The sequence below is a fragment of the Topomyia yanbarensis genome, chromosome 2 (assembly GCF_030247195.1).
Source record: "Topomyia yanbarensis strain Yona2022 chromosome 2, ASM3024719v1, whole genome shotgun sequence".
Taxonomy (NCBI): Eukaryota; Metazoa; Arthropoda; class Insecta; order Diptera; family Culicidae; genus Topomyia; species Topomyia yanbarensis.
This window is the reverse complement of record NC_080671.1, coordinates 451117508-451129648: the sequence shown is the minus strand read 5'-3', so window position 1 is coordinate 451129648 and position 12141 is coordinate 451117508. Positions and strand designations below refer to the sequence as shown.

Genomic DNA, 12141 nt, shown 5'->3' with positions numbered 1-12141 from the left:
GATAATGCTGTTTTCGGTTTTAGAATCGAGTCGCCCTAGGTTTGCTCTAATGTTTACAGTTTCCATACAAAATTGACAGCTCCGAGCGAACCTAGAGCAACTCTGATTTAAAAACGAAATCAGCATAAGTCTCATCTATCAGAATCGTTTATCACTCTGGGCGGAAGGCTGCCGAGTATTGAAGATAGCATTATCGTTTGTTGACTTTAATCGGAAATTCACAATGCAACTTCAACAGTCGAATGTTGCAATTATTTTTTATTATTTTACTGCCGATTCCGATACAATCGGTTTCAGAATTTCTCAGTTATTTTCGAATAAAGTGTCCTGCTATCATCCGTGTCAGTGAGGTTGCGGTCAATGAGGTTGCGGTAGCCTGGAAAGGAATTATTATTAATTACGCTTCACATAGTTCAAATCAACGAAGGAAGTAATGTAATACGGATTTCGTTGATTGACCGATTGGCTTGCCGGAGCGGTACGGGGCTGCGAAAGCTTACAGGATATTAGTCGAGATTATAGTTCACACGAATTGGTTGGTGTATTCATTTACGGAAGTTGACAGAAACACCAACGACGTTTTCAATGTATGTCCGATAGCAAGGAACCGAATTTTTATACGGAATAAATAAGCATCACTAGTACTGAACCAAATACATTAGTTTGTATTTAGGTAGCTGAATTATCTTTACAGGAAACAGTTGAATTGTTTCTGACGATAATCCATAAATTGAATTTAAGCAATTTTTAGAAAGAGCGCACGGAAGAGAGCCACATGTTCCCAAACGCTTGGTAATAAATCTTAGGTATCGGGAGCACGACCGCAGCCATTGATCAAACAACAAAACGAGGTAAATTTGAAACAGTTTGTTATCCATGCAGTTAGGCATCCAAGCAACCGCGGGTTAATATGTCACTTCTATGCTATGTTTGCAGGAGCATATGGTTTGTTTCATTTTCTAGAAAATGCTGCCAGTAGCAGGTAACATCCAATCGGCCCAAAAAAATTGCCTCTCTCAGAATTATCCGTTCCGTAAGGATTCCGACGAACCGGAGCATCATGAATGCATGGAATTTCCGCCGACAGAATACGAAAGTAATTTTGTTTGCTGCAGATACGACAATAAACCGAGTAAGTATTTTAAAAGAATATGCAATTGATCTATCGAACTAATAAAGTTCCGATGTGCTATTTAAGAGTTAAGACGCGACTTGTTACGTGAACAGTTTCGTATAAAGGCAACAGAGAAAATTTTAAGACAAGCACAGGAACGATATGAAATTCTCCATCGCCAAGAGGAAGAACGTATGCCGTTGAAAAAGCAACCGGATTATTATATGTCCCGGGATAGTAGCGACGGTCCGGAGTATGACCTCTACAAAACCGCCGATGCTATGACGACGTTCTGGAGTTATCGTTCGAAACCTAATGCATCCAGAAGGAAGAATACAAATTTTACGAAGCCCATCAGCGAACAGTTGGATCAACAGTTTGGATGATTTTCTATTGATTTTCGGTAGTAATTACTGCATTGCTTTTCAGATATATGATTGACTTAAAAATATAAATGCTGAAACTTAACCATTTGTCTTAATACTTTCGAAGCTAAGAAGTAATATTTTGGAAAAGTATTGTGAAGAAATAAGAAACTATAATCGATTAATTTACTACTATAAAGCAGGATTTAAGGATTTTTATATATTCCTGGCAGCATATGATTTCGGCGTTTTAGAATATTAATAGTAAAAATACGTAACGTATTTCAATGCATACTTAACTACCCATGAACGCATAAATGTCCCATTTATGTGATTATGCTTATGTAAACCATTATGAGCAGAGACGTAGTAAGAAATTTTTTCGTGAGGTGAGGGGGGAGCAGGAAAATCAACAACTCAGGGAACGGGTTTCGGTAGCCGGTGTGTGCTGTGCACATAAATTATAGGGTCAATTTATGGGCACAGCACACATTCCAATCCAACTAATTAGGAGTTATTTCAGCAGGGTTAGGACACCCATCCTCGACACACTACCAGTTTTCGACCATGCACATAGCGTGGCAATTTCTGTATGGAAGTAGAAAAGCTAGCTGTGTGTTAGTACTACTTCCTCGTTGATCTCCGGACTTGTTCGCGAACTACTCGGTCTAGTCCCCGACAATGGATCTAGCCTACTTCGACGGAGAATTCCCTGGTGAGAGAGGTTCTCCCGAAACCGAGTCAACCAACCAGGTGTCAGTTCGGCGATTCAGGTGGAGAGGGCGTCCGGTTTGCTGGTGTCCCGACGACCCAAACTCCATGCCAAGTCATATATATGCAGCTTGCCTCCTTTCATCCATCTGTAGGTCGCGTCTATTATCTCCGTCACCGACACCTTCAGTTCTTCAAGTGCTCCCCCCATCACCATTGTTGACTCCGAGTAACGCCCGCGATTCGATACTTCTTTGCGTAATCCGAACTGCATTTTAGACAGTCCGTGCTCACCCTCCGTGCATTTAATTAGCCTGTTAAGGATAATTGTTTCTAGGAGTTTTTCGAGTATATCCTGTAGACATATAGGCATATACGAGCCTGGATCGCCCAGTGATTTCCCTGGCTTTGGCAGCAACACCAGCTTCTGTACCTTCCATATTTTGGAGAAGTTACCGTCATCTAAACACTTCTGCAGCAACATCCTGGATATACCAGGATCGCAGCTTTCAACGTGGCGTTTGGTCGTTAGTCTCTTGCCAATCGTTCGTGTTTGCTTCCACTTCTTCGTTGTACGGTGCCAGGTGATTAGGTAGTTGGATCGTGCTTCGGGAAGAGACCATCAACGATTATCTGTAGCTTACCAGGGCACATTTGAGCTGGCATCGACGGGCTTTCATCTTCACCATAACGGCTCGGTACGCGTCCTCCTAAGCATTGGAGTTTTCTTCTCAGCACAGCTCCTTATAGCAATCTGACTTGCTAAGCTTGATCTGCCGTTTTAAAGCGGCCTTAGCTTCTCGAAATGCCGCCTTGTACTTCTTTCTCCTTCTCCGATTCTGCTCTCTGAACCAGCCTTGTGGCTCCGAGACAAGCAGCGCGTAGCGTACTGAACGTTCCGTTCCACCAGTAAGCTGGACACCGTCTTCTGCGTGGTTCCAGTTTCCGCGGCATCACATTGTGGCGTCACCAGCCTTCACAAACCTTCTTGCTAGATCAGCCGCATCAATGTTCCCGCTCCCGCTGTTCCAGCGATGTACCTCAACGAAGAGGTCTTTGATGAAGACCTTCATTTTCCACTTTCGTTTGTCGATGTTGTATCGCCTGGAAGAACTGGTGGTCGCTATGGGCACTATTCAGTTAATGTTCGCCGTCAGTGAAGGACTACAGAATGTTGCGTCGATGATAGACTCCCTCCCGTCTCTCCGAAATGTGCCTACGGAAAATTCATTGCATAATCGCACGTCCAACTACGCTAGAGCTTCCTGCAGGATACATCATCTTGTGTTGGTTACTCTACTGCTCCACTCCAGAGCACAGGCATTGAAGTCACCACCGGCTTTCGGCCGATAAACTCTTCAGACATTAGGCTGAACTTCTCCCCTTGGAGATACGCAACAGCTGCACATGAAGACGCCGTTGATTTTGGCGATCACGAAGCATTTTGCCCAAGAGTTTTCTGAAGATAACTCGGAGTCTCGGTTGATCCATGAAATGGCTTTCATTCATTTTGTTCTCAATATTTCTCTTGCTTTCCGCAATTCTCTCCATTTATTACGCTATATAGATCCTCCGCGTATTTGAACCATTTGGGCTACTCAGCTCTCGTCTCAGTGAGTCATTTGACTCCTGATACTATAAGCCAGTCATTTGGTCACCAACTTTGTCGCGATCTGCTCGAAAAGACCCAGGCGGTAAATTCACCTTATTCCGACTGAGTGTTCCCTAGCGGCGGAATTTCTCCCGAAACTGATATCCGTTTCCTTGAGCCATTTAGCTCCCAGAATTTGTCGAGATTTAGGGCCAATTTCTTCACCCTCGCTTAACTTTTAAACCAGGTTCACCAGTACGTTTAAACCTGGCTTAAGCGCTAAGCGAGGGTGAAGAAATCGGCCCTTACACGGATATTTCCCGGCGGTGAAACTACCCTACTCCGACTGAGAGTTCACCAGCGGCGGAATTTCTTTCGGTACCGATGTCTAGTCTTTGGCGGTAGATCTAGTCTCCACACCGAGCCAACCGGTAGGTGCCGGAATCTGTCGCCAAGGAATTCTCAGAAGATAATTTTGCAAAAGAAACTTAGAGAACTCCATTTAAAATTTTTAGAATATTAGGCACATTTTTGTTGAACATATTCAATTGTTCAAAATTCAATGAAATATTCCGAGTGGGGGGGGGGCTTGTTCCTCTTTTATATTTCTTTGTAAATATATGAAAGGCCCATGTGTCTGTTAAGCTCATGTATCGTGTTGAGAGCAATAAAAAGAACTGTGGCGACCTATATGAAATTAAGACCGTTTCTGATTTGAGAAGATCCTCAACCCGATGCGATTCGAAATCATCAGCCCTTGCGACACGTGCTAAAAAATGACGACAACCATTTATAATGTTTCCCAGAGCTCAAGATCGATTACAACACTTTAGAAAGTCAAAGAAGGCGAAACGGAATGTGTGTAGAAGAAAAGAAATAGTTTTTCAATTAATCTTGCTTGCTTCAAAATTTGCTTTATTTCTCTAACTATTGTAAGGTTCCTGCCATTTGTTGTCATCCGTCATCCTCAGAAGTTGGACTGTTTAAGCCTTCTCATCACTGGCGTTGGTAGCGGCCGATGCTACCGACTGAGCATCAGCGTTGCTCGGGCTACTGTCCTGGCAGGACAGCGACGGGAAGGTCTTGTACAGAGCTGCCCGGTATTTTGGATGGCTGATACCGTACACAATCGGGTTGTAGACGGCATTGGCCTTGGCGAAAACTGATCCCCAGATGGTTGCCAGTGGGCTTAGCTTGGCAGTTTCGAAGATTCCGGTAAAGTTGATAACCAAGTATGGGGTCCAAGCCATGAACCACAGGGAGATGGTCACCAGAGCTACCTTGGCCAGCTTGATTTCGGCGCTAGTCTGCTGAGCCTCCGAGGATCGCAACGAAGCGACGTTCATCTTCTTGGCCTGTTCGCGCATCTGTTGCTCGTGTGCGGATACAGCCTTCAGGATGAAGTAGTACGAGTAGATAATGGTGAGCAGAGGCAGCCAGTAGCAGAACACGGAGTAGACCAGGATGTACGAGCGGCTGAGCCAGTCCTTGGTCAGGTAATCGGTTCCGCAGGCAGTCATGTTACCTTCCGGGACATATCGGTTCCAGCCGAACATCGGGGCGATCGTCCAGATCAACGAAAACAGCCAGATTCCCAGGATTCTCAACAGGGCTCCATTGTTGGTCATGGGCTTAGCTGACAAACCTTTCACGATGACATTGTATCGGTCAAACGCAATCATAGTCATGGTCCAGATCGAGGCACAGCCGAAGATTGATCCCAGCATAGCGTACAGCTCACAGGCGAAGGCACTGAAGTACCATGTCTCGTGGTAGCAGTTCACAACCATCGGAGGTGCCATCGTAAACATCATAAAGAAATCCGAGAAGGCCAAATTGACCACTAGTAAGTTGGATGGGGTGCGGAGTGCTTTGGTGGTTGTGAAGATGTACATCACGCACCCGTTGCCGGTGGTCGATATAACTCCCAGGCAGAAGATGACGAATCCAAGGATCGAGTGCCACAGCGGATTCATCGGTGGAAACTGGTTCCAGTGCGGGTGCACCAGGTGAAGAATTTCCGGTGATACCCTGTCGACAACGGTCAGGTTTCCGCCTCCTGATTGCCAGGCTTCATAATGTGGCTCCACGAATGCTGCCATTTTTTTCTCGTTTGTCAAAGTTTTGTAGTAAACTTTATAAGAAAATTGATGTGACCTTTTCTAGTACGTGTGCTAAGACTGAAGAAATTTCGTTTGTTAGACGAACTACTTCAGACTTTCACTAATAACTGAACTGGTTACTGGTGCAGCACCAAAATACAACTCAAAGGACTGTGACGAAATTTTTAAGTTTTATAGTAACAGACATTAATCAAATTAGGCCTACGGGCACCGTGTTCTTGGCATATCGTCACAATCCTTTTACAAGAAGTTGGCCTGTACTATTTTGGTATCGCCTCATGTCGTCAGACGGCTTTGATGATAGGTTTCTAGTCAACCATCCTCTGGGTAAGACTCGAAACGCGTCACTTGTTGTAAGGCTACTTTTCACGTATAGAACAGTGATATTCAATTATTGTTCCCGGTCAAAAGTCAACTAACTGTTTATAGATATAAGTGAATGAGTTCCTGTCTTTTCATTTGGTAATATGCATCGGTCGTCCAAAACAATTATTGCGTAGAAAATTATTTTTATATATTTTTTTAGCATCGGTTCAAAGAGGTTTCAGAAAACAATTTAACTTACCTGCATTTTCATTTTTTATACTATTTATATTTAAACCAGAATGATAAAAATGATTGCGACGCGACAAGTTTTTTTCGGTGAATAATTCAAAAATTCTGCCCAAAATGGGAATCTTTTTTGTAAATTTTAAAGTTTTGGTCAAAAGATCAACATTACATTGTATTACAGCGAATTGCATATACTTACGAATATGATTTACTTACTCAATAACGAAAGCAAAATCAAACATAAAAATACTTCAATCAAACCACAGTTGCCGTTAGGATCATTCCGGTGTAATTCAGATTGTGATTTTGCGCATATATCTGAACTAATATTTCATTACACTATAGATAGCAACAAAAATCGAGCTAATTATGACCAGCAAGAATAGGTGATTACTCGAATGTGCAACGAAGGCACGAAGAAGTGCATGCACTTATGCAAGCAATACAGCAAAAGGGGTGAGATGCTAAGCTGCTTTTGCGACAGTCCAAAGAAAAGAAAAACAATACCACTAATTATGTCTTTCGCTAAGTTCAAGGAGGTTTCCAAATCTAATTAGAAGAGTCGTATAAATTGCTCCGACACATTGACACACTTTCGAGTCGTGTTTTGGGGTTGACAGGCAACCACCTACAGTACAAAAGTGCAATTCTGGAGTAGTTCGTCTCAACAACGATTTTCTTCAGTATTAACTTATAACAACAAACCAACAAAAGAGAACAATGGCAGCATTCGTTGAGCCACATTTTGAGGCATGGCAATCTGGAGGCGGTAACATGACCGTCGTCGACAAGGTTTCGCCGGAAATTCTCCACATGGTGCACCCACACTGGAACCAATTCCCACCGATGAATCCGCTGTGGCACTCGATCCTTGGATTCGTCATCTTCTGCCTGGGAGTTATATCGACCACCGGCAACGGATGTGTGATGTACATCTTCACAACTACCAAAGCACTTCGCACCCCATCCAACTTACTAGTGGTCAATTTGGCCTTCTCGGATTTCTTCATGATGTTTACGATGGCACCTCCGATGGTTGTGAACTGCTACAACGAGACATGGTACTTCAGTGCCTTCGCCTGTGAGCTGTACGCTATGCTGGGATCAATCTTCGGCTGTGCATCGATCTGGACCATGACTATGATTGCCTTTGACCGATACAACGTCATTGTGAAAGGTTTGTCAGCTAAGCCCATGACCAACAATGGAGCCCTGTTGAGAATCCTGGGAATCTGGCTGTTTTCGTTGATCTGGACGATCGCCCCGATGTTCGGCTGGAACCGATATGTCCCGGAAGGTAACATGACTGCCTGCGGAACCGATTACCTGACCAAGGACTGGCTCAGCCGCTCGTACATCCTGGTCTACTCCGTGTTCTGCTACTGGCTGCCTCTGTTCACCATTATCTACTCGTACTACTTCATCCTGAAGGCTGTATCCGCTCACGAGCGTCAGATGCGCGAACAGGCCAAGAAAATGAACGTCGCTTCGCTGCGATCCTCGGAAGCTCAGCAGACTAGCGCCGAAATCAAGCTGGCCAAGGTAGCTTTGGTTACCATTTCCCTGTGGTTCATGGCTTGGACTCCATACCTGGTTATCAACTTCACCGGAATCTTCGAAACTGCCAAGCTAAGCCCACTGGCAACCATCTGGGGATCAGTTTTCGCTAAGGCCAATGCCGTCTACAACCCGATTGTATACGGTATCAGCCATCCCAAGTACCGCGCAGCTCTGTACAAGAAATTCCCGGCACTATCCTGCCAGGACGATAACTCCAACCACGGTCCTGCTGATTCTCAGTCGGTTGTATCAGATGCAACGAATGCTTCCGATGAAAAAGCTTAAACCAAGTTACTAGTGTACTCTTGATTGATGTTATTCATGTTGGGTATCCAGATCCACTTAGTTGTTTTATAAAATATAGTAGCAAGACAAACTGTGATGTTTTATCTATTACTAACTCCTTACTGAGAAAACGAATAGAAATATAGTCTTAACGAGATCATCTTCTATCTAATAATACATTGTTCAGTGAAGTGGCAACATCTTGGCACTTTCATCATTTGCGAATCACCCTAGTCTACGGTATGTCCAGTCTGAATACCTTTATTTCCGCATGTTATCGGGAGGTCGGTCAACCCAGTGTCTTCGAATGTATTCATTTGTTTCTATGAATTCTTCTGATAAAATTCATCATATTCACGAACCAAACCAACGGCATTCACTCTATGCAAGGTTTGCATTCGTTTCTAATTATAATTGAATACTTTACGGTGACGTTAAAAATGAACTCGAGTGGTTATTTTTGACAGTTCACTTGTACTGTTTACATGGACTTATGTTGTTTTTGCTTGAAGCGAAATTGAGTCAGTTTTAACCTCAGCTGCTGTCAACATGTATGAACTGATAGCAGTTGGGGTTAGAACCTGACTCAGTTTCGGGGTCAAGTAAAAACGCCATTAGAAATATTGTTTGCGATTTGCTTAGAGCGAATCTAGTTGCCCACAAAATTTTTCCAAATCCATGTAAACAGTACCAGTGAACTGTCAAGAAAAGTGACGTAAACTGTGTCGGTAAAGAACCTAATATAATTATTGCACGATAATTATTATATGTGATTTTCATATAATGTTTGCAAGAATTCCACTTGAAAATCACATTGTCCACACTCTATTAGATATTCAAATAGTAAACGTATCCTTTTAATGTGTTTTACAATTTAATCAATTCGAGTGTTTTCTATGTGATGTTAACATGTCTAGTTTTTTCAGTTTAGTTTTATATGCTTGGCAAAACTTTGAAAATATTTGTGGGTTGACACCTTTGGAAATCGATGCCCTAACAAAGTATTGCAGAAGCGTAAACAAGCCCTTTATTATTGGATGTGATGCCAAGGCACGTCATACAATATGGGGTAGCACCTACTCAAGAGGGTGAATGTTTTGACGTTTCTTTGAAAAATGAATGAAACCAACATAAGCTGATTTCTTGGCTCAGCTAGTTGCTAAAAATGACAGCGAACGCACATTGATACGAGCCTAACAACACTCGCCTTGAAACTTCTCGAATGCAAACAAACTTTATTTTGAGTTGTTTAATTGGTTGTCAGGTGCTTAAGGTCTTCGGATTTTTTATTGAGAAAAAGAGATGGAAAAAACTGCAAGGGGCAGCCCTAAACGGCGAACACGAAATTATTGCGACACATTCAACAGGGCATAACTTTTTTACCATTGGGTAAAAATCAACCAAACTTTGCACACTTTCTCATTGATGTGTATTGTTTACATGCTGTCAAACTCGAAGTCGTGTTTTTCGATTCAACGAAAATGGAGGTGAACCAACGCGAGTCGAGAGAACAAATTCTTTCCAAACACCTGGAATTTCCTGACCTGTCGCATCGGCAGTTGGGAAAAATGTTGAATATTCACCATTTAACCGTCTCCAGAGTGTTGAAGCGGTTCCAAGAGCGGTTGACGTTGGACCACGGCAAAGGAGCTGGAAGAAACCCGGAACCGGAGAACAAAAAGACGGAGGGAAAGGTGAAGCGGATGATTAAAGCAATTCCCAACGTCTCAAGCCGTGATTTGCCTAAAAAGATCAGCATGTCGCAGAGCTACGTCCAGAATGCAAAGAAGAGAGTTGGACTACATACATACAAGGTACAGAACTTCCCAAACCGCGATGAGCGGCATCAATCGACGGCTAGAACTCGGGCACGGGAGCTCTACGAGAAGATGCTGACAAAATATGGCTGCTGTGTGATGGACGACGAAACGTATATAAAAGCCGATTTTAAGCCAATTCCGGGGTTGGAGTTTTTCACCGGCAAGAGCAAGTTCTATGTGGACGACAAATTTAAGAAGAAGAAAATGTCGAAAGGGCACAGTAAATGGCGAGATCTACAAATCTGAGTGCCTCGAGAAGCGCCTTTTGCCGTTCTTGCAGCAGCACAACGAAGCTCCGCTATTTTGGCCAAATTTGGCATCATGCCACTATTCTAAAAGTGTCCTGGAGTGGTATGAGGCCAATTCTGTCCATTTTATTCCAAAGGACATGAATCCGCCAAACTGTCCGGAGCTGCGCCCGGTGGAGCAGTACTGGGCAATGATGAAGCGGAAACTTCGGAAGAGCAAGAAGACAGTCAAAGACGAGAAGGACATGTTAAGAAAATGGAAAAAAACTGAGAAACTGGTACCGGATGACACTGTAAAGACTTTGATGGAGGGCATCAAGAGAAAATGCGTTCAATTTTACACTCAAGGCTCCATCGATTAACTTCTCTTTTGATTTTTGAAGTAAATATATGTATAAAACTACCCTAAAATTTTGGTTTGATTTTAAACATTATAAGAAAATTGGCATGACATTTTCGGTGTCGCAATAATTTCGTGTTCGCCCTTTATGGGGTTGCACGAACTGTAGGCGTTGGACTATACTACTTAATGTAAAATATTTATTTTCTTAGTACATTTAGACTAATAATAAATCAAATATATTACTTACGTATAGTTAAAGCACAACCAATCAACATCGAATGTTACATATTGAACCAAACCTTCTTGGTTACCAGGTCATTTCATTCGTAGTAGGTGATCGAATCCTACTAAACTTATTTGAGAAGATCTGAAGAAAGAAAACAGAAAACCGTGACCGAACTAACAATCTTTATAGCACAAGGTCAGCTTTTAAAAATTGTAAAAACTTTTCGATTGTGTGTGGTAAAAAACCCGGACCGGTAAAAAAAATCAAATTTTGGAGAATATAACACAGAACATTTCATATATAGACCAAGCTTTCTAGTTATATTTTGCCATTATTGTAACTTTCCTAAAGTACGCATACAAATGTAGCGAATGCAGTGGTCTATAAATATACAAGAATCGAAAACAATTGTATATATGGACTTAGATGCGTTTTTGCAACGGTTTTTCGAGTGACAGTGTATTCATTTATAAATAGGCTTTGTAGTATGTACCTATTAGTAGAATCAAAATAGGATAGGCTGAATGGAAATTAATCACGTGAAGTGGAAATGAATCAATGAATGGATCGAACGTAAATAATAAACTTTCGTTGTGCTTTCCATTGATCCGCGTAAATTTGTTGCTAAGAAAATTTTCGTCTTTGCGCAACGAAAGCACAGATTGCTATCATGCAGGTTACGCATACAATCGCAAACAAATTAGATATACCTACCTACACATTCACTGCAAACATTGAACCCAAGCGAACAAAGCAAAATGAGTCAACGCTGATGATGATGATGGGTAGAGCGAAAGAGACAACTAGTATGTTAACCGTGTTTGAAAAATTGAGCTCGAATACACAAGCGATTTTGTGTACGAATAATTGAGTTCGAGTTGTACATAAAAGTGTGCTGGAAACGAGCACAACACAAAAGAAAGCATAGTGTTCGAACGGACAAGCTCAGTCGCGTGTTGGACGGCACTGGGTAGCGTACCTCCATAGCCAGTGTAGCGGACTTCTAACTCAGCTACAGTGGCTGTGGAAACACACAGCGCAGTGATCTGCTCCGCCTGCCGTTCAACAGGCAGCTGAGCTTGTCCGGCCAAATCCGTTAGGTACACAAATCTGCCGTGCCGGACTTGGGAAGCGCTATCTTTTGTGTGTAAATGAGCGATATTTTGATTCGGTTGAACATTATTTAAATTTTTAATGCCATGA

The 12141-nt window shown here is 42.5% G+C and overlaps 3 protein-coding genes across 3 annotated transcripts; 2 read left to right on the top strand and 1 right to left on the bottom strand.

The window, feature by feature from the left end:
- The first annotated feature begins 952 nt into the window (after positions 1-952).
- Positions 953-1549, top strand: LOC131685793 (uncharacterized). The gene is made up of 2 exons (XM_058969743.1): positions 953-1132; positions 1199-1549. Exons 1-2 carry the CDS (start codon positions 967-969, stop codon positions 1498-1500), a joined length of 468 nt encoding a protein of 155 aa, XP_058825726.1. The 5' UTR covers positions 953-966; the 3' UTR covers positions 1501-1549.
- Positions 1550-4661: 3112 nt separating this feature from the next.
- LOC131685792 (opsin-1-like) lies at positions 4662-6057 on the bottom strand. Its single transcript, XM_058969741.1, has one exon. It carries the CDS (start codon positions 5881-5883, stop codon positions 4765-4767), a length of 1119 nt encoding a protein of 372 aa, XP_058825724.1. The 5' UTR covers positions 5884-6057; the 3' UTR covers positions 4662-4764.
- Positions 6058-7041: 984 nt separating this feature from the next.
- On the top strand, positions 7042-8392 carry LOC131685791 (opsin-1-like). Its single transcript, XM_058969740.1, has one exon. The coding sequence runs from the start codon at positions 7177-7179 to the stop codon at positions 8299-8301; it is 1125 nt and encodes a 374-aa protein (XP_058825723.1). The 5' UTR covers positions 7042-7176; the 3' UTR covers positions 8302-8392.
- The last annotated feature ends 3749 nt before the right edge of the window (positions 8393-12141 follow it).